Below are 23572 nucleotides of genomic sequence, written 5' to 3'. Positions count from 1 at the left end.
ATGTTTTGTTTGGGCAGCTGTAAGAGTGGCAGTATCATTTTTTGGTATGGGGAAGAAGGGGGGTGGCCTCTGTTTGGAATAGGTATCAGGAGGATGCTTTTTTTATTGATACTTGAAGGACATCCAGAAACTTTGAGTTATAAAGAATTAGGACTTCCTTCATAAGGCTTAGGTTAAGGGGTAAGGGGTCAGTAGGTGATTGATGGTAGAAAGCCTCAGCTTTTTATTTCTCTGTTCCCCTGTTCTTGATAATTGTCTGTTAATAATTCAGAATCAAGGCCCATTTCATGCAATGGGGTCCACTGGGATCTGGTGCCTTCACAAAAATTTCAAGCATTTATGGAGTGCTTATTTCATACCAAGAATGGTTATAAGTAATCTACAAGGATTACCTCATTTTATCCTCATCCTACCCAATGCTGTAGGCATTGCTGTATCCATTGTGGAAATGGTGAAACCAAGATGAGGAGAAGCTAAGCAGGTGTCCAAGGTCACTCAGCTGGTAAGTGGATGAGCTAAGCAAGTCTGGCTCCTGAGTGCAGGCAGTCAGCTCTTCCCTCCCCTGCTCATTCAAATTGCATCTACATGAATCCTTGGCCAAACTCTTCAACTTCTAGGGATTTACCCTACAGATACGGTGCAAAATGAGAGATGAACAGGATTATTTTCTAACACATTAAAAAATAATCAAAACTGGAAGGTTGTATCCAAAAGAGAGAAAACAATGGAAATATCCATAGATATGGGACTGGGTAAAGAAACTGTGGTCCATCCATACAATAGAATACTATGCAGAAATGAAAAATCATAAGGAAAATTTTAAATATTGCTGTAAGTAAATTTCCAATCTATTATTAAATGATAAACAGAGAAGGGAGCGGTGAGTTTGGTAGAGGCAGTAATCATGGAAGGAGCAGCAAGTACACTAGAGTGATGGTCAGAACAACGGTTAGGAAGCAATTTCTGAAAAATGGAGGAGAATCTATGCAGATGCCTTTATCTCCTCCCTTGACCTGGAACACAAGGTGCACACTGTCTTTGGAGGGGATGAAGGAAGAAATAGCCATAACTTGGCTGAGGGAGGTTACTGGGATGGGAGCTCATTGGGAACAAAGGAAAAGTGAGAACTCCTGGATCTGAAAAGGGGCAGGCTGAACAGTCTTGTGTTTATTCAGCATCTGTCGTGGGTCCAGCTCTCTGCCTTGCTGCCCTTGTCTCATGCGATCCCACAACTTGCCTCACTGCGTGGTGGTGGCGTTTGTTCCCCGTCCCCAGACGAGGAGCTGAGACGAAGCCAGTGGAGGGATTCACCCACGTGACACCTGCTTCGGGAGCACGGTGACTCTCCATGGGAGGTAGGCACCACCCAAGACATTCGAATTCCTCCCCAAGACCTAAAATACCAGCCCTGTCTGGTATACTTTTCATCCTCAATTCCCAAGCTATTCCACATTTTTGTCGGCTAATTTATTTACATATCTGTTCTCCATATCCTTAACCCCACCTCTGATTTGAAACTATTTGAGTTCAAGTACTTTGCCTTCTTTATACTGTCCCCATACTTAGGACAGATTCACAGAAAATGGGTAATATGCATTTAATTGATTTAATGAGTGAATGCATGGATGATGTGCAAATATCTGTTCGAGACCCTGCTTTCAGTTCTTTTGGGTATATACCAAATGGGATTGCTGGGTCATATGGTGGTTCTAACTCACTTGGCTTTCTGAGGAACCGCCAAACTGTCTTCCATAGCTGCTGCACCATTTTAAATTGCCACCAGCGATGAATGAGTGTTCCTATTTCTCTGAATTCTCTCAACATTTGTTATTTTCCATTTTTTAATAGCAGCCATTCTGATGGGTATGAAATGGTATCTCGTTTTGATTTTTGATTTTCATTTCCTTGATGGTTAATGAGGTTGAGCATCTTTTCTTGTGCTTTTGGGCCATTTGAATATATTGTTTGGAGAGATATCTATTAAAGTTTTTGCTCATTTTTTAATTGGGTTGTTTGTCTTTTTGTTAAGTTAAATGATTTCTTTATATGTTTTGGATATTACTCTTTATCAGATATGTGGTTTCCAAATATTCTCTGCCATTGTAAGGTTGTCATTTTACTTTCATGATAAAGTCCTTTAAGGCACAGAAGTTTTAAATTTTGGTGATGTCTCATTTGTCTATTTTTTTCTTTTGTTGCTTGTGCTTTGGGTGTAAAGTCTAAGAAACCATTGCCTAATCAAGGTACTGAAGATGCTTCCCTATCTTTTCTTCTAGGAGTTTGATAGTTCTAGCTCTTATATTTAGGTCTTGAATCCATTTTGAGTTGATTTTTTGTTTATGGTGTGAAGTAGAAGTCCTCCTTTTTTTTTTTTTTTTTTTTTTTTTTTTTTTTTTTTTTTTTGGCGTATGGCGACCCAACTTTCCCAGCACCATTTGTGAAAGAGATTATTCTTTTCAATGGAGTTGTCTTTGCCCGCTTGTCAAAAACCAATTGCCCATACATGTGAGGGTTAATTTCTGAGCTTTCAATTCTATTCTCTTGGTCTACATGTCTGTCCTTATGCCAGTACCATACTGTTTTGATTGTTGTAGCTTTGTAATAACTTTTTTTAAAAATTTCAATGTATGGTTTTATTAATGTACTTTAGGACAAGTGCCATTCATATGCCACTTTTTCTGGAAGAAATACTGCTAATTATAAATAATCACAGGAAAATTTTCATTAGACAAACAGTGTGTGTGTGTGTGTGTGTTTGTGTGTGTGTGGCAGGGGAGGGAGGGTTGTTTCATTTATGTCATATTGCAGATACAAACTCACATCTTGGGTTTACAAACAACACTGAGCAACAATTTTTTCTTCTAAAATTTTCCTTAAGGCCGATCTTTTTACTTTTGTGTGTATTACTAACATGATGCAGTGTAGTTTTAGCAAATTTAACTGTATTAGTTTCTCAGTGACAATAACACATGTGGTCAGGAACAAGCAACAAAATCTCTTTTCTAGTTCCTCTACCTGGACACCATTTTAAAAACACATATCTTTCATATATATATTACTGTATCAAAAACACAATTTAACAGACTTCACAGCTTGTTAAAGCTTCAGTTTACAGCCATTCATATGAAAGATTTCTAATATGGAATGTTCAGGAAGAATTCCAGACTGGGATTCCAGTATTCTGTATCAGAAATGCAGAAGCCCTTCTTCAGTGCAGTGTCAGGCATTTTACTTTGTTTATTCATGTTTTTCTTTAATGGTTTCCTAATTTTACTTTTGAATCGTCATTTTTGTATGTTTCACTTATTTCCTTTAATATATTCTCAGGTAAAGCAGGTTGATATCTGTGTAAATAACTATATGGGTGAAGATGGTAAATGAGGTCTTCTAACTCATACATAATGAGAGGGTCAACAAACAAGAAGGAATTGCAAGATCAGAACAGCATCCAGGACCCTCTGCAGGAGGATGATAGTTATAATCCCAGTACCGAAAGGTTTTGGGTGGATAACCTTTGATTAAGTGATGTTCTGGTACATAGGGATGAAAGGTTTCTTTTCCAGTGGTATCTCTGGAATCTCCCGCTTCTACGTCTATAATTTCCATGCATGTCCCAGTGCTAAGTCTTCGACGGAGGAACTATGTGTACATCTGTCTGTTTTAAATGCATCAACAGATCTCTTCCTGGCTTCCTTGCTCAATACATTTCCTGCTCCTCCACTCATGTAGGCCTGCTTTACATAGGGCTTAAATCTTCTCCCAAAGTGAATGGTTTTTTCAGGGTCATATTTGAAAAGAAGCCATCTCAAATTGTCTACTAGGACCTATGTATCATCATCTGCTTTCATGAACCAATCAGCATCTTCTAAATAATGGTCATAAATACACTGTAAAGCTTTGTTTTCCAATATAGTTGGTCTCTGCCTTCTTTGTTTTTTGATTCCACGGTTGGGAAGTCTTTATTTTCTTCTGAACTCATAAACAAAACTTTATTACAGCATTGAGTCCATGTGGCTTTGATGTGTTTGGCCTTTTTCTCTAAAGTTTGAGGTCCTGTCATAAGCCAGCAAAGAATTTTAAGCTTCCGATAGAGTTTTTCAGCGATGTCTGTGTCCTCGTCTTTCCTTGGCTGGTGCCGTACTGAGGTGGATCTGTCCTTCTAGATGAGTCTGTTGCTTCTCATCCGAATGTTTAGCATGGGGATTGTTAGGAAGAATATTAGGCTGGGTATCACTTTGTTCTTCCAACAAAATACTAAACAGCTGAGAACATTAAAAAAAATCCGATTGCTGATCCACAGAAGAAGATTAAAAAATTCAGCCAAGATTTAGAGGCCATTTCCCAAAAGTGTTTTTACTGAAGGCTGCTTCAGGACGCCAAGATCAGGGTGTTTCTGTCAGTGCTGGCGTTGACCAGCTGCCTGTAACATTGTACGGCCACACGGACGGTTTCCTGACGGCAGTGGCTTCTCTCGCCCCTCCTGGGGTGCAGAGATGGAAAGACAGGGCTCGGTGGTCGCAGAAGTGACTCAGGGCCAATGCCCCCACCCAGCTTGCGCCCTCCCGCTCGCTCCACCCCTCCTTGTAACAGGTTTTAAAAATGGGAAGTATGAGTCCTCCAATTTCATTTTTCTTTTTCAAGATGGTTTTAGCTATTCAGGGCCCTTTGATGATTGGCTTTCCCTAACTGAAAAGAAGATTGTTGGAATTTTGATTGGGATCGTGTTGAATCTATAAATTGTTTTGGGGAAGATTGCCATCTTAATGTTAGTCCTCCAATCCATGAACACGGAATGTCCTTCCACTTATTTAGGTCTTACTTTATTTCTTTTAGCAATGGTTTGTAGTTTTTTTGTGTACAAATCCTTTACATCCTTGGTTAGATTTATTCCTAGATATTTGATTCTTTTGGTTGCTATTGTGGATGGAATTATTTTTTTTTCTTGATTTCTTCTTCTGATTGCTCATTGCTTGTATATAAAAACACTACTGATTTTTAAAAATTCAATTTTATTGAGATATATTCACATAGCATGCAGTCATACAAAGTGTACATTCAGTTGTTCACAGTACCATTATATAGTTGTGCATTCATCACCAAAATTAATTTTTGACATTTTCATTACCACACACACAAAAAGAGTAAGAATAAAAATTAAAGTGAAAAGGAACAGTTAAAGTAAAAAAGAACACTGGATATTTTTTTTTGCCCCCATTTTTCTGCTCATCCATCCATACACTGGACAAAGGGGAGTGTGGTCCATATGGCTCTCCCAATCACATTGTCACCCCTCATAAGCCACATTTTTATACAATCATCTTCAAGATTCATGGCTTCTGGGTTGTGGTTTGATAGTTTCGGGTATTTACTGCTAGGTATTCCAATTCATTAGAACCTAAAAAGGGTTGTCTATATTGTGCATAAGAGTGCCCACCAGAGTGACCTCTTGGCTCCTTTTGGAATCTTTCTGCCGCTGAAGCTTATTTCATTTCCTTTCACATCCCCTTTTTGGTCAAGAAGATGTTCTCCATCCCACAATGCTGGGTCTACATTCCTCCCTGGGAGTCGTATTCCACGTTGCCAGGGAGATTCACTCCCCTGGGTGTCAGATCCCATGTAGGGGGGAGGACAGTGATTTCACCTGCCAAGTTGGCTTAGCTAGAGAGACAGGGCCACATCTGAGCAACAAAGAGGCATTTGGGAGGAGGCTCTTAGGCACAATTATAGGCAGGCCTAGCCTCTCCTTTGCAGCAACAACACTACTGATTTTTGTATGTTGATCTTGTACCCAGCCATTTTGCTGAATTCATTTATTAGCTCTAGGAACTCTGTTGTGGATTTTTCAGGATTTTCTGTTTATAGGATTGTATCATATGCAAATAAGGAAGGTTCCACTTCTTCCTTTCCAATTTAGATTGCTTTTATTTCTTTTTCTTGCTTAATTGCTCTGGCAAGAACACCCAGTACAACGCTGCATTTCGCTGGTGACAGTGGCATCCTTGTCTTGTTCCTGATCTTAGAGGGAAGGCTTTCAGTCTTTCACCATTAAGTAGAAAGTTAGCTGTGAGCTTTTCATATTTTTATCATGTTATGGAAACTATTCCTACTGTTCTAAGTGTTTTTGTTAAGGAAACTTAAACTTTTGTTAAGAAAATCAAATGCCTTTTCTGCATTGGTTGAAATAATCATGTAGTCTTTCCCTTTCATTCTGTTAATGTTGTGCATTACATTAATTGATTTTCTTACATTGAATCCCCCTTGCCTCCTAGGGACTAAATCCCACTTGAACGTGGTGTGTGAGTTTTTAAATTTGCTGTTGAATTGGTTTGCTAATGTTTTGTTGAGGATTTTTGCATGTATCATCATAAAAGATATTGGTCTGTAGTTTTCTTTTCTTTTCTTGTGGCATCTTTATCTGGCTTTGGTATGAGGCTGATATTGGCCTTGTAGAATGAATTAGGGAGTGTTCCCTTGCGAGAAGGGCTCTTTACTTACCCCCATTTTACAGATGAACTCGGGATCAGGAGTGGACATACACTGTATCAAGGTCACACAGCTGCTAAGTGACCTGGGCTAAAGTGCCTCCTCACATCTTACTCAACACCGTCTCCACTTTAGTGGTGGTTACACAAATCTATACACGTATTATTTTACTGTTGGTAGAAAAATAATTAATTTTATTAATATTGATTTAAAAGTTAAACATAAAAATTAGTTCTTCTAAAAGATGAGTGAGTGAATGAATGAGTGAATGAATAAATGAAGCTGATTGCCTATCCCACAGCTTCATCCACACTTAAGAGGAAGCAGGAGAAGAGTTCTGTTAGACCATGACCCACATACTCAAGTATCTATGGAAGCCAGTCAGAGAAACCAGTGGGTGGAGCAGGTCAGGAGTAGAAGTTCCACAGCGTTAGTGAGATGAGAAGTGGCAGGTGACACATGAAATCTGTGCCCTGGAGACTGTGGCAAGCTGGAGAGAGAATCCTCCTCTAAAGAGGGCAGCCCCACAATCTGATCTGTAAATGTTTCAAATGTTTTAATTCCTAAAAGTTGAGCCAATTGAAGCACAAAAGAGGAACAAACATAACAAGTAAGTGTTACTTCCCTTGAGGGAAGAGCCAGCTTTTCTTGCTCACCATGGTAACTCCATTGCCTGGGACAGAGTCTGGACCTAATTAGTAGATGCTCAAAAATGTTTGTTGGATTCATGAACGAATCCACCAATAAATGAATTAGTGAATGAGTGACTCAAAGAGAAATGAATAAATGACATAATCCACTAATCAATATGTAAAAGTAAGAATGAATGAATGACCCAATGAATGAATGCCCCAATCTATCTAACAATCACTCAGTTCATGAATCAATGATGAATGGTACGATGAATGATTCAGTCCACTCAACAATCCATCAATCCATGAATCAATGAATGAATAAATCATTGAATGAGTCAACAAATGCTGCTGAATGGTGGAGTGTATCAAGAAGACCCCAGAAAGGACATGGCTATGCAGGGGTGTGGGGGGAATAATCTGGTAGCAGTGCTCAGTGACACATAAGTTTTAGTGCCTTGAAACAGTAAAATCTTATTTAAGCAAATCTCAGTTTCTTAAAAACCCCACTTGATGCTCCTCATTATCCATTCAGCTAGAATTTCAGAAGGAGTATGGGGTTCCGAAACAGCACAGAAGACATCTACTTCCTTCTGCTTGGGCTCTCCCAGTACCCACAGGCACAGGCTGTCTTCTTCTGCCTGCTCCTTGTTTCCTACACAGTCACCCTTTTGGGGAACAGCCTCATCCTGCTCCTGATCTGCTGTGATTCTCGGCTCCACACGCCCATGTACTTCTTCCTCAGCAACCTGTCTTTCCTGGACATGTGCTACACCTCCTCCAGTGTGCCCCAGATCCTAGCCAACTGCTTGGCGAGCCTCCCTGTCATCTCCCTAGACCAGTGCTTGGCTCAGATGACTGTAGGGCTCTACCTGGGGGTTGTGGAGTGCCTGCTGCTGGCTGCCATGGCCTACGATCGCTACGTGGCCATTGGGGACCCCCTGCGCTACTCTGTGCGAATGGGACCCCGGCTTCTTGGCCTGTTGGCTGGTGCCTCATGGGCTACAGCCTTCCTGCTGACGGTGGTCCCTGTGCTGACACTGCCCCTGGAGTTCTGTGGCCACCAAGTCATCAACCACTTCTCCTGCGAGCTCTTGGCCCTGCTCAAGCTTGCCTGCTCGGACCTGCATGTTTATGAGTCACTCATGGTGGGCACCAGTGCCCTGACCCTGCTGGCCCCTTTTGCCTTCATTCTGGCCTCCTACGGACGGATCCTGGCTGCTGTGCTGAGGATGCGGTCCACAGAGGGCCGTGGCAAGGCCTTTTCCACCTGTGGGTCACACCTCACGGTGGTCGCCCTTTTCTACGGCTCGGCCATCGCCATGTATATGATGCCTCAGGACAAGAGCAGCCACGACCGAGACAAAATCATCTCCATCTCCTACGGTGCCCTCACCCCCATGCTGAATCCCCTCATCTACAGCCTGAGGAACAAGGACATGAAAGGGGCTTTCAAGCGGCTCTTGGGCAAAAAGACTGGCTTCTAAGATATGGCATTGAGGAGAGAGGAGATAAATGAATATTTCTGGAGGGCATACTTGGGGCTGGGAATTGGGAATGGGTTCTGTGCAACAATTCTATGGAGGGCATGTTATTCTCTGTCTCTCACACACAGGCACACTCGCTAAGGCTCACACTTTTAAAAAGGTGGCTCTATACTCCTGCCTCTGGCAGAGGAGTAAGGGGAGATAGAGCAAAGAACCAAATAGAGGGAAGGAAAGGAAAGAGACCAGGCCTGTGTGTGTGTGTGTTGCTTGTAGGCGAGGAGGAGAACACAAAGTACCTGTGATGGATGCTGGTACGTGGAGTGGGTTGTTTTATAGGAGGGGAACTCTGCACTTGGAGGATTCATTGCCTTTATAGTAAGTGCAAGCAAGTCTGCTCTTTGTCTGGGAGAGAGACTTTGCCTCCTGCTACAAAGTTACTTACTGAAAACACAACCCTGAGATAAAGGCAGAGTAATGTGAAGTCAATGCCCAGGAACACAGAGCTAATGAAGGAGCAGGGTTGAAATGTGAACCCAGCTTTGATCTGATTCCTAGTAGGTGAAGTATAAAATGGAAAATAAAAATATCTGTATCAGTTGGCTATAGCCGCAATAAATCTCATAACAAACCCTCCCCAAAATTTGTGGCTTAAGACAATAAAGAATTATGTAGTTCATGAATCTGCTGGCTGGCAATTTTGTCTGAGCTCAGATGGGTGATTCACCCACATACTACGAATTTGTGTGCTGTTGACTGATCTTGTCTGCCTTTGGCTGGGAAGATGGGAGCAATTCAGCTCTACTAGCAGGAATTCTTACCCTCCAAATGGTTGGCCAGCCCGTTCTTATGGTAGTGGCAGAGTTGAATGAGACTAAGCCCTGATGCGCAAGCCCATTTCATGCTTCTGCTTGCATTATATCTGTAAAAGTCACATTGACGTAAGCAAATAACATGGTTGAATCGAAAGGTAACCTCACTCCTGGTGGAAGGGCACTCGTTGCAAAGCGGCATGGCAAGGGCTGCGGACAGAGAGAGGTGAAGATGTGGGGCCATTGCTGCAAGCTGCCACACTATCTAAAAACAAAAAATGAAAAAAATCATCTTCACTAGTTATATATTGTTGCCATTTAAAACAACAGTGCCAAAATATTTCCCACCCACTGGCAAGGAGAGAAAGTAATAAAGATTAGTGAGAATGTAAAGAAATGACACTTAAACTCTGGGAGAAATATAAACTGGTAAAAATTTTTCTCGAATAATTTTGAGGAAATTTTGAAAGTCTCCAAATGATATATATATAATTTTGTTGATTCAATAATTAAACCTTTGGGAATTTAAGGACATCACTATAAATGTATACAGTTATATAGATATGGCATGGTGGATAACAGAAAAAATAAATCTGGAAATGATCTAAATATTAATAATAGTGGGTTGAATGAAAAATATACATTATTTTCTTTTAAAGAACAGACTATAATACAGAATTTTAAAAATATATTTTCGATGAATGGGTTTTTAAATTTTTGAAAATGTTTTCCAAGTTGCAAATTTAATTCATGCTTGATGTGACAAGTCATATAGTATGAAGAGGTAAACACAAAAATCTAACAACCTCTCCCTACTTCCTTCATCCCAATATCACTTCCCTGGGTTAAGAGTTAGTGGCTGTAACAAAGGAACACAAAATGCAGTGGCTAAATCAGCATACAATGTTTATTTCTCACACACATAGGTGAGTTGTCCGGGTGAGTTCATTCCACTGCTTGATGAGGTCATTCATGGACCAACTGTGTTTGCTCAACAGACGGAGCCAAAGGTCAGAGTCTAAAAAAGGGGGACTAAGGCATTACATAAATCTATTAGTATAAAATTAACCTTCAGAAAAATATCCAAAAATATACCAAGAATATATTTTTTAAAGCGTAAAGAAAAATACTACATAGGGCAGGACTGTATACAATTATTGAGTGCAAAAACAAATATATAAATATGTATATTTCCTTGTTTATTTGTTCAAAAAGATCGATGTAAGGAATAAACAAGTTAAAATTGTTGCTTATCAGAGGAGAGACGGAGTGGAGGGGACAGAGATGAAAGTAAGAATTCAGTGAATGTATCTTGTTACTTAACTTAGACTTTGGGACCACGTAAATATTGCACAAATTTAAATAGACAATTAAATCAAAAATAAAAATAACAAATGTATGTAGCTATGTATCAGGTTAGTGGCAAAACCACATAGGAAATATAATTACTTGAGGTAGCTTTAAAATAGAATATTTTATCTGTACATTCATTTCCGCTGGGATGTATTACAAGGACAAAAAGAATCACAACACAATCTCAAGCTTCATTTAATGATCCAGTTTATATCTGGTACATGGAAGTGCCCATTCATGGAATGGATAAACAAGTTTGGCAAATTGACTTTTGGAAAATTGCTTTGATTTTTTTTTCTGGTTCTATGTATGTTGCAATTTTTTTTAATATCAAGGAGATGCAAAAATAAAGTTTTAAAATACCTCCAGGGTTACCAATCAAAGAGGACACCAATGAATATTTTACCTTTTCAGTTATAAAATGCATTTACACACCCACATATGTACACATGTGGATGTATTTGAGTATAGACATATGAATATATATATATATCACTAAGGTGATTATGTGCAAGTTTATAACTTGCTTTCCCTAGTTTACAACTTTTCATCTATTTTCCCTTCTCACTATACTTTCTCCTACAAAATTTTGCATTATTTTATAGCATTGCATGGGATAAGGAAGGTAACATGGGTGTACCTGTTTCTTTAATAAATCCCTTCTCAATTGGATATTCAGATTATCTCCACGTATTTAACATCATGTACATATTTTGTATATATTAAGCCTGTAGTTCTCAAAATGTGGTCCAAGGGCCCCTAGGGGAGCCAATGCAAGTTTAACATTATTTTCATAAGAATGCTAAGATGCTATTTGCCTTTTCCTCTTCTCATTTTCTCAGGAATGTAGAATGGAGGTTTCCAGATACTGCATTGCACATAAAATTACAACTGCTTGAATGAATAAACTGATGTAAGAATCTAGCTGTCTTCTATTAAGCTAACATTAAAGTGATTTTCAAAAATGTAAAACAAAGCCAGCCTTCTCACTAACTTTTTGCTTTAGAAAATATAGTTAATTTTAATAAAAAGAATGCTATGTTAACATATAATGGGTTTCATGTTCTTTCTAAAATTAAAATGGTCTGAGTTTTAATTTATAATATAAATTATATAAATATATAGATTAAATAATATAATATAAATGGACATAAACAATATAAACAAAAATCTTTGGAGGTTGTCAATAATTTTTAAAAGTAAAAACAAGTCCTGAAACCAAAAAGTATGAGAATTGCTGTCTCAGTTTAATTCCTAGATATGATTTTGCCAGGTCGAAGGATACCTACATTAAGATTTCTGATAGATGATGCCAAATTTCTATTATGAGCTATTCAGTTGTTTCCCTGGCTCTAAGTTGTCAGGGTATTGTAATCCAGAGGTAACTCTCACTGATTTGTTAATCTGCCTTTTGTGATAAACCCAGTGAAGGAATTTCTATGGAAAATATTATTGATTATATTTCTTTCACTTAGAACTGAAAGAAGCCCTTCCAAAATATCCAATGAACTACCAGAATCCTAAATTCAGTCCATGCCCAACTCATTATCCTTCATGCCTTATAAAACAGCTCCCACCCATGGCCATAAGAGGTGGACTCTGAAATGCCACACTGAGAAATTCTGAAGTGACACAAAAGACAAAGAGGGGATTTCAAAAAGTCTTACAAATGACCTAGCGTGTGTTTGTGTACATGCACTGTTCTTGAGTAGTGCTGAGTGAAAGTGATCCCAGAAGTCTTCCTGAACATAAGACTTGATGGCCACAGGCCCCAGAGGCCCCTTTTCTGGACTAGAACCCCTTCTTACTACTTCCCCAATCTCTGGCCCTCATCGTTTTACATACCTGCCCTTACTACAGACCTTGGACAAAGTCTGATTTATTATTGTGTTCTAGGCATGCAAAATGCATTCCAGAACATAATAGGGTATCAGTACATATCTATCCATATAGCCCAAAGATGATTCCAAATTAGGGGTGCCTTTGCCCTCTTCCATCAAATTCAGTAGAGATTCAGAGAAAATCCTTCCCAACGGTTCTTTATTCCACAGAGACCAGGGGAGGTCTCGGGGAACCTTAGTCTTGGTTTAAACTGGCCTCCCTGCTTTCCTACTGGCTGTGAGGACATAGGCAATTAGCCATTGCCCAGACATCACTCAGCACAGAGCAAGCAGTGGGCAGAGGAGTGAGGAGGGGCTGGAGGAGATCAGCACCAAGGACAGCCCCCTCCAGCCTATCAAGGGCTCAAGGAAATTCTCGTCTTCTGACGACTACACTTTCTGGTTCCATTTATGAAAAATTCTGTCCCTGAGTGGATATTCAGGCCATCTTACCACTGGCTAGACACACAAAAAAGGAAGACAGTGACCTAGAACCAATCTGGTAGAATCATTTTACTTGATCTATTCAGGTAAGGAGACTGGATGGAGTACTGTGGTGGCAAAGCAGAGTGAAGCTCAAGATGAGGAGAAAGGAAATAGTATTTACAGCACATATATTTTGTGCAGGGCACTTTTCTGATTGCTTTACCTGTATTATCTCAGTTAATCCTCTCGGTGATCCAATGATGTAATTAATAATATGGTTCCTATTTTACAGAAGGAGAAAACAAGTGTGAGGAAGAATAATTCTAGATTTCACACAAGTATTTGTGGAGGATTTGGAGTTTGAGTTCAGGTCTATATGATTGTAAAGCCCTAATTCCTTCTACCGTACCAAGATTTCTCTCAGGGATGGTTGACAAGGAATGCCAAGGTTGGGAGCTTAAAATTGGGGCTTTAGTCCCAAGCTAGCTAAGTGATGTTGGTTAAAGTGTCATCATGTCTTTTTGCCTTTGCTGGTGTAATTCTATGTCCCAGGGCTGCCCATAATACCACCTGTTCTCTAACTCAGAATTCTAATCCTTCAAGGCCTCAGTTAAAATGTCACATCCTACATGAGGTTTCCCCCATCCTTCTTTATGGAAGTAACCACTCCTTCCTAGAATGACTACCCTGCTTGCTGCCTTTTTACATGACTACTTCCTTGAAAGAATGATTAGATTAATATGTCAGCACTGGAATCTGACTTAGAGGTCAGGCAAAAGGATAACTTCATTGTAAAGATTCAAACCTGTGCAACTCCTTTCACACAGGGAAGCAATGAACTCTAGAGAAGTGATAACTGGCATCAGAAACAGGTAGACCCAGGTTTGTTGGCTTGATGTGTTGTTACTAATTTGTTACCTTGGTCAAGTTTCTTCACTTTCTGAGATTTAGTGTCTTTCCTTTAAAATGCAGATAATAATACTTCACTCAGTATAGTTTACAACCTGGAAATTAATGAAATAATATATGCATCATAAATATAATACCTATAGCTGGATGACATATTATTTAATAATGATAGCTAACATTTATTGCTTGCCATGTGCCAGAAATTGTGCACATGGCAATCTTGTAAGTACTAAAACAATCTGCAATTTTCATATAAGGAAATTGAGGGTCTATGAGGACACCTATCTTGTCCAAAACTCTCACAACTATTGAATGGAGTATCTACAAATCAAAGCCAGGTCTATCTGATTCTTTTATAATAGTGGAAGTATTACAGAATATGAAATGAGGAAAATTATTTCCCTTTATTTTCAGAAAAGGCAAATGAGCCCCTGAGAGTTTAAGTGACTTATCCACGTTTACTCAACAAAAAAACAGGAGGTGGCAAACTCTTCTGGTGAAGACCCAAGTCTTGCTCAGTGTGCAACACATTGCTGATGCTTGGTAAATGTTTATGGATGAAACAAAAATTCTAAATAATCCTTTAGTACTCTTATTCTGGGCTGAACCAAAGTCACTTTTGAAGTGAAATATATTGGTTCTTCTGTGGAATAAGCAAACACATGTTTTGGAATCTGAAGTGACCAATGTGAAGTTTGAGTCATAGGAGAATTCAAGGCAAATTTAAGTCTGGACCAGGGACAAAGAGAAGAAGAACTACGAATAGAGGCAAAAGCTGGGAGGAAGTAGATCACGGCAGAGGGAACTACAGTGAGGAGAGAGAAAGACCAATGCAAAAGGGCAATTGAGGGATTCTTCTTTAGAACCAAGAGCAACTCCACTGCCCAGAGCTGAAGCTGCTTGGTGAGGGTCATGTCTAGTATCAAGGACAGCTCCCGGGGCAGCAGCCATTCTTGGGGCAGCTGAGCAGTGCTTGCTTCAGGACCAGGGACAGTTCCACCAACTATCTGTAAGTAGCGTAGGCTGTGGAGCCAGCCAGACCCGGAAAGGTTGAATCTGTGTTCAACTAATTACTCCTAAGAGCCTTTGGGGGAAGCTGTCTGACTCTTTGGTACTTAGTTTCTACATCTGTAAAATGGAAGCATTGATACTGACCTCTCAGTATTGTTGTGATGGGGATAAAATATGATTTGAAAGCACTTGACACAGCACTTGCACTTGGTAAATGCTGAAAAAATTGGAATTATTATTATCATGAGCCTTTGGCACTCGGAATCCAGGAATTTATTTGTGATCCAACTGGGGCTCAGAGAGCTTAAGTGATTTACTCCAAAGACCCTTAGGGAGGAAGTGGCATGTCCAGGATGCAGAGCTGTGTCTGTTTTGTTACAAAGAGCATCCCCGTAAAAGGCAGAAGAGAGGCTAGTATTAGAATATTCATCAATCACATTATGTGTGGTTGGAGGCAGGGGTAGAGGTAGCAGATAGGCTGCACCCAGGAAGATTTTATGACAGAGATGAGGCTAAAACAGACTAAGGGCAGAATCCTGGACACCAACGTTCTCGGGGCCAAAAAGAGCTACTTGTTTCAGTACCCGGGACAGCTCCACCTCGCTCTTGTGCTGAAGGAAACGGACTTCTGTTAAACATAGGCTCAAGACAGACCTCTCTGTAGCTCTAAGGACAACCATGGGGTCTCAGTTCACATCTGTAAGATTAAGGACACTGATTCAGTATTTCTTAAATTCCAAACATTCAAATACCATTTTCCAAAATTTTGCTATACCCCTGTGCCATCTGCCCTGTTGTTTAACATTTTTCTCAAGCCAACTTACTTGTCTCGCTAAAATGTAGTTATTTTAAATTGAAACTGTATACATTTCCTGAAAAGAAAAAAACAGTACCACTTGCCATAAATAGAAGGTGACCATAAAAGCAAAGTCCAATTAAAAAAAAAAAAAACAAAAAACAATGGCAGTATGTTCTCACTTTCCATCCCCAACTGCTGAAAAGCCTGGAAACTGCTCCTGGTTTGTTAAAAGGGAAGTTCAGCAAATGTTAGAGAGAAGTTAAAGCCAAACTAGTACCAATTTGGGACCTTATCTTTCACGTAAAGCAGTAGGATTGAAGAGAATTGGCAAGAGAATAATAGTCACAAGAGGTTACAAGATTATTTGTTAAGTAAAAATGTGCAAGGTGGACAACAATATGTATAGTGTGCAAAATTTGTGTGAAAATGAGGGGATATCATGTATATACATACGTACATTTATATAGAAACATATTGTATATCAAGATATATATATATATCATATAATCTCCCTTCATTTTCACACAAATTTTTCATGACATATACATATAAATTTGATTAAGAAAAGAACTTTGGCATTTTTAAAATAATTTAAAGTTATAACAATTAAAATGTGAGGTGCATAGAATAGGGAAATATAATTTTATCTTTCAAGGTTGTTTTAAGGCTTAAATGAGGGAATTGCATAAAATGCCTGGTACATAGAATATGCTAAATTAATCCGTTTTCAATACTACATTGGTCTTACATGTGCAAGTATACATCAGCCAATATCATATTTGAAATAAGCTCTAATTTTCATAGGATTGCTAAGATATATTATTGGTCAGAGTCTAGGGATTTTACTGACTTTGCCAAGGATTACTTTCCCTGTCTTTTAGATTAGTATTCCTCAAACTCTAATGTGCATAAATATCACCAATTTGTTTTGTTAGAATGCAGATTCTGAGTTAGTTGGTCATGGGATGGATTAGATTTCACATTTCTAACAAGTCCCAGGTGATACTGATGCCACAGGCCCTTAGACCAAAATCTGAGAGATGAAATTTGAGGAATCTCCATTCATTCCAAAGTTACATGTGACTCCTTTCATAAACAATGCACTCTAATGCAAGGCACTTTTGTGTAGTAAAATCGGATAGAACTGATTTGAATAATTTCAGTGTCCTCCATTCCTAACTGTAGCCTCTGAGACCCACAGCTTCCTCATCTTAACATAAGGAAATAACACCTACTCTGCAGGAGATTGAGAAATGAATGAAACCTTTTGCACAGTGGTGGCAGGAACACAGAAATGTGCAATAAATGTAAACTCTACCCTTTTTCCTTTGGAGGGGAAAAGAGAGAACGCTCTCTAGAATAAATCAGGGATCAAACTTCCATTGATTTTCCTAGAAAACTACCATAACTCATTCTTGTCTCTAACAAATGTCAACAAATTCTCCTATAAATTCCATCAAATCATTTGGGAAATTGTGCTTATAATAAGTGAGATGAGGATTGTTCTTACTCCAAGATGCCCAGGAGAACCACTGAAGTTCAGTGCAGAATTTTAAAAAATTTAAACCTAAAAAAGAGACAGATCCAATTTTATCAAAAGTAGTACTCATTTGTATAAAACTTTCCCTTTAATTTTCTTTGTAATCTCTACAACACGTCACAGGAGCTGATATCATTCTTCCCATTTTACAGAGGGAAAAAGCGGAGGCTTATGTAAATCAGGTGACAGTTCAGGGATTAATAAACAGACAAGGCAGGTTTTTTACTCCAAGGTGAATGTTCTTCCAACCACAGTTCGCTGACTCTACCAAAGTCAACAATCATCAGCGGTTGAATAGAAGGGTCACCCTAAGGCTCCCGGCCACACTCCTGAAGTCATTTGCTGCTGTACCTACTGGAAGGTGCGAAGCTGGAAATCCGTCTCTGATCCACTGTGCATTGATTACGCATGTATTGCTACCTATAATGTGCCTGGTGATGTTCTTCTTTGCTAGATACTGAGGATGCAGTGATGAGTAAGACAGACATAGTCCCTGCCCTCAGGAGGCTTACAGTACAACTGGGGAGAAAATGAACAAGTGAACAAACAGACACATAATTTAAAATAATAATTGATTGGAAAAGAAATGATGGGATACAAGGATAGAGAATAATGATACAGGGTGGGGATGAGTTTGATATAGAATTTTCAAGGCAGGATTATGTGAGGACAACATATCAAAACTGTTGCTAAGGATGCCAAAAAGCCAGAAATGGGGAAAAAAAGAATGGGAAAAAGGGTGTTCCAGATAGAAGGAAGCTTATGTTGGAGTTCTCTAAGGCTTGAAGGATCTTGGTGCATTTGAAGAAGTGATGGGGCACCCACGGGGCTTCAGTGGATGGGACAGGAGGAAGCATAAAATGAGTTAAATATGAAACATCAGGCATCTCAACATTCAGGGCCTTGAAGTAACTTGCTGTTTGAGGGTAATAGGGAACTGGTGAAGAGTTTTAATCAGGTGAGGGACCCAGTATGATGTATGATTTTGAAAGAGCCTTCTAACTTCTTTGCAAGAAGGATGGTAGAAGGCAAGAATGGAAGCTGGGACACTAGAGATTATTTTGTATACCCAGTGAGATAACAACTTGACCCTATGGTGAGGCAAAATGTAGAGAGATAGATTTACAAAATAATTTGCAAATATATTTCATTCTTAGATGGAGAGGTCTGTAGAGTTGGGCAATATGACCAGAGTCCAGGAGTTTGTCCTGCTCGGTTTGTCCACTAGGATGGGCATAAGAGATGCCCTGTTTTCTGTCTTCCTGACCCTCTACCTGCTGACCCTCCTGGAGAACACGCTCATCATCTACCTCATCTGCAGCCACAGTGAGCTCCACAAGCCCATGTACTTCTTCCTGGGCAACCTGAGCTGCCTGGAGATGTGCTACGTGTCAGTGACCATGCCCAGCCTGCTTGTGGGGCTGTGGACTGGACCCTGCCATGTGCCCTTCACAGCTTGCATGACCCAACTTTTCTTCTTCATCTCCCTCATCTGCACAGAGTGCACCCTGCTGGCCTCCATGGCCTATGACCGCTACGTGGCCATCTGCAGCCCCCTCCACTACCCGCTGCTCATGCGGCCCCAAGTCTGCCTGGGCTTGTCCTTGTCCTCATGGCTTGGTGGGCTGCTGGTCTCAGTGATAAAAACAGCTTGCATTGCTAGCCTCTCCTACTGTGGCCCCAACGTCCTCAACCACTTCTTTTGTGATGTCTCCCCTCTGCTCAACCTATCCTGCACCCACGTGTCCCTGACGGAGCTGGTGGACTTCGTCTCTGCCATCGTCATCCTCTGGGGCTCCCTGCTTGTAGCCATGGCCTCATACGTGGCCATCGGCAGGGCTGTGCTCCACATGCCCTCAGCAGCTGCCCGCCGCAAGGCCTTCTCCACCTGCACCTCCCACGTGGTTGTTGTGGGCATCTTCTACTCAGCCACTCTCTTCATCTATGCTCGTCCCAGCCGCATCGAAGCCATGGACCTCAACAAGGTATTGTCGGTCATCTACACGGTGGTTACACCCATGTGCAACCCCATCATCTACTGCCTGAGGAACAAGGAGGTCCAGGCAGCTCTTGGTAGAACCTTGCATGGGTCCTGAGGTTGACCAGATGACTGAGGCATGGGACAGCCCTCAAGTTATCAATACTTTACTGTTTTTTATTGAGATAGAATTCGCTTTCCATAAATTTCACCTTTTAAACTGTACAATTCAGTGGGTTTTAGTACATTCACAAGGTTTTACAACCATCACCATCGAATTCTGAAACATTTTCATCACCCCCCAAGGAAACTCTATACTCATTAGCAGTCACTCCTCATTCCCTCCACACCGTCAGCCCCTGGAAACGTCTGCTTGTTTTAGCTGCTCATGCAAATGGAATCATACAGTATGTGGCATTTTGTGACTGGCTTCTTTCACTTAATGTGCTTTTAAGTTTCATGCCGTCTAGTAACATGTATTAGTACTTCATTCCTTATTATCGCTCAACGATATTCCCTGCTGTGTACATACTACATTATATTTATTCATCAGTTGATGGGATTTAGGGTAATTTCCACTTTTTGGCTATTGTGAGTAACACTGTTGTTGAACATTTGTATCCAAGTTTTTGTGTGATTGTTGGTTTTCACTTCTCTTGGGTATATACTTAGGAGGAGCAGAATTGCTGGGTCATAATGGTAACTATATTCAACTTTTGAAGAACTGCTGAACTGTTTTCCAAAGTGGTCAAAATATTGCCTTAAAAATATATATAATATTAATTATAGAATTATATATAAATATGTATTATATATTAAGAATATATATAAAGATTAAATAAGATTGGGGGCAGTTGTAAACAGGCAGTTCATAGGTGGAACAATGTAAATGATCAATGAGCATAAAAAACCTCACTGGTACACAATAAAAATGCTAATTACAACAAATTATACCATCCCGGCATCATGTCAGGAAAGTTTTAAATAATGGTTAATACATGAAACTAATAAGGCTGAAGGAAAGTAAGTACTCTCATATATTGCTGGTGGGGGCACCACTTATTTGAAATAATAATAATAATAATAATAATCTTTCCTGGAGAGCAACCTGCTAGCATCTATTAAAACTTTAATTATGTTTACCCTTTGACCCAGCATCTCCACTTTTGCAAATTTCTCATAAAGAAATTAAAGCGCTGGTCTGTAAAAATACATGTATAAGGTTGTTTACTGTAACCTTGTTCTGAATGCAAACTGGAAAGAATATGAATATTCAAAATTGGATAATGATTGAATAAATTATGGTGCCTCCATATTGTAAAGTTTTATGAAGCTATTAAGAACAATTAGTTATTCTTCTATGTATTGGCCTGAAGGCATGAATATATTTTTTAGCAAAAAAGGCAAAATTTGCAGTAATGTGTATAATAATATCCTATTTTTAAAAAACAAAAATTTTACATATGCCTACATGTGTTTGCATAGATATTTTTTGAGGATGCATACATAGACACACAGAAAGATTCAAGGGCAGTGAGAACATTTTTTGTAAGTTTAAGTAATAATAAAAAGTTATTAATTGAAATTAGTACAATGTTTCTGGAGGGTAATTTGGTAATGTGCATCAAAAACCTCAATGTGTATGGTTTTTGGCTCAGCATACCACCATAAGGAATTTATGCCAAGAAAATAATTTAGGATGCTTGCAACATTGTATCTGTGAGGATGTTCACAGCAGTGTGGTTTATAATGGAAATTATTTGGCAATAGTGGGTTGGTTAAATAAACTGTAGCACGTTGGAATCATAAGGTGTCATGAAAAATAATGTTTTGCAAGTATATTTGTTGCCATGAAAGATGTAAATTATACGTTGCGAAGTCATGTTATAAAATTGCGTGTGTGGTATAATTCTATTTCAATTTTTAAAATGCAATGTGTGTCTATGTGTGTACAGGGAAGGATTTTCAATTAACATCATAAAATATGGCCCAGAGATCTTGGACAACTTGCCCAAATAACTTTGCCAGTAAGAGGTAGATCTAGAATGCAAATCCCGGCATCCTGAGTTCAGAACACAACTGCTCTGCTGTACTAGCTCTCTTCATCAAATATATGCCAGGCTCTGTGATGGCCATTTACACATATGAGGTCTACTTCTCCCAAGAGCCCTGTAAAGGAGACTTTTATCCCCACTGGGAATATGAGGGATCTGAGACTAAAGAGGCTAAGCCACCTTCCTAATGTCTGGATTTGAACTCAGGTCTGGCTCCAAATCTCGTGTTTCCCTGATGCTTCCCTGACTGCAGTCACCCCCCTTCCCCTGCATGACCACTGTCTTAGTCCTGCATGTCCAGTTGGGCTGCACTTGGCTGTAAATAGCCACCATAATTGTAGCCATCACCGCCCACTTTCCACTGACTCCTTTCTGCCTCATGCATAGCCTCCTTCTGCCCTTCAGATGACAAAACATTTCCGAAAACGTTGGGAAAGTTTGGGTCACGGCCTCCTTCATCCTTCCACCTTCCCATCTTATGGCCCATTCTGCTCAAGGAATCATAACTGAGCAGACAGCTAATGTTTTGTTGACTCCACACACCCCAGGAGAAACCTCCTCTGCCCTCAGTCTTATGTCTTGGGTGAACTGATCACTCCTGTTCCTGAGTAAGTGTGAGATACGGGCCTGGCAAACAAGAGCGTTCCACCCTCACACCCCACCGCCAACCACGGTGATTGATGCAGGGCTTGGAAGGAGCAGCAGACAACGGCAGCCCTGGGGATTGAGAACTGTGGGCAACGGACGCTGGCCAGAAGCCACCCAGGCCCACCTGGCTGGAGCTCTGAAGGGAAGGGGAGTAGCAAATAGTCTCTGAGGAAAGAGGGGCTATGAGAATTGTTGGGGGCATGTTGGCAGACTGGGCTCCAGGCGGACTCTCACCAGACTGGAGGCCTGGCACTGGGGAAGGGGGAGGTTAGCCGGAGATAATTAAATCCTGTCCCTACTACCTATTGGCTGTGTCACCTCAGTGACCTCACTTCATTGCCACATTGATAAAATGAGTAAAATAACAGAAATTGCATCATAAGGTTGATGTGAAGATAATTCTTATCTTAGAATGCTGCCAGGTATTTTTATGAGGGACATGGGGGCAGAGAGCAGGTGTCCGTTCCTGGCCAAGTGGGCTTAGTTCTGCAGGCGTCCAGGAGCAGTAGGAAGTTAAAGTCAAGTGGACACAGAATAAGTTATTGCTTTAGAGTTGCTACTTGTGTTGCACCTCCTGAAACTCAGCTTCCTCCGCTCCAAATGGAGGTAAGGACAGTACCTCCCTCACAACATTGTTGCAAAGTTTACCCGAGATGAAATTTACAAAGAGTTTTGTGTATTTCTCAGGAGAAGGAAGAAGTTGTATTACTTGATATTACATGCTTTTTTTTCTACACTCAAACAGTCCCTTTTACCAGATCATAGTGTCTGGCATCCTGCTTCCATCATTAGCAATATACCTGCAAGTCAGGGACAGAAGGAACTGTCATGGTCTTTTTAAAGACTGCACGTAGTGCTCCATAACTGATTTACCCACTTCTCTTTACATAAATATTTAGGTTATTTTTAGTTCATTGTTATTATATGTAATGGTAGCATAAACACCTTATTTAGTTATCTTTGCCCACATGTCTGAATATTTTGGCATTTTCTTGGGAAGACTAGATGATGCTATGACAATACCCTGGCACCTCGGTGGCTCAATTCAATAAATTGTTGGCCAGTTTCTGGTACCCCATGTGCACTGCAGGTAGGCAGGGGTCTCTGCTAACCATGGGCAAGGGTCCAGGAGGGGGCAGTAGCCACCATTTTGAACTTTGCCAGTCTCTGTGCAAAAGAAAGAGAGCGATCTGGGGTGTCTCACACCAGGAATTAAATGCTTCAGCGGGAAGTGACACCATGACTCATTGGCCAGAGCCAATCTCATGGCCTCTCCCCCTCCCCAAGGCCCGGGAACCACAGTCATGTAATGTGCTGCTAAGGTAGACAGAAGGCAGCCTTGGTGGAGAGCAGGAGAAGATACTGTGATACCTATAGCTTGAAGAAAATATTGTAATTTATTTTGTTAAAGTGTATGTAAACTTAAATTTTGATGGATATTGGTAAATTTAAATTTTACCAATTTTAAACTGTTAGGGAAATTGCTTTGTAAAAATAATGTCCCAATCTGCATTATCATGACTTTTGTCCCCACATCCACGCCAACACTGGGGTTTCTCAAAT

The 23572-nt window shown here is 40.1% G+C and overlaps 2 protein-coding genes across 2 annotated transcripts in view; both read left to right on the top strand.

Annotated features, from left to right (window-relative positions):
- Positions 1–23572, top strand: part of LOC119520940 (zinc finger protein 805) — a 603985-nt gene that overhangs the window by 100700 nt on the left and 479713 nt on the right. Inside the window, exon 5 of the mRNA XM_037818816.1 lies at positions 14460–14475. Within this exon, the coding sequence (XP_037674744.1) occupies positions 14460–14475 (16 nt within the window). The remainder of the gene's footprint in view (positions 1–14459; positions 14476–23572) is intronic.
- Positions 18487–19425, top strand: LOC119520971 (olfactory receptor 5). The gene has a single exon (XM_037818875.1). It carries the CDS (start codon positions 18487–18489, stop codon positions 19423–19425), a length of 939 nt encoding a protein of 312 aa, XP_037674803.1.

This window comes from Choloepus didactylus, chromosome 27, assembly GCF_015220235.1.
Source record: "Choloepus didactylus isolate mChoDid1 chromosome 27, mChoDid1.pri, whole genome shotgun sequence".
Classification (NCBI taxonomy): domain Eukaryota; kingdom Metazoa; phylum Chordata; class Mammalia; order Pilosa; family Megalonychidae; genus Choloepus; species Choloepus didactylus.
The sequence above is the reverse complement of the archived record's forward strand: the minus strand, read 5'-3'. Positions and strand labels throughout refer to the sequence as shown.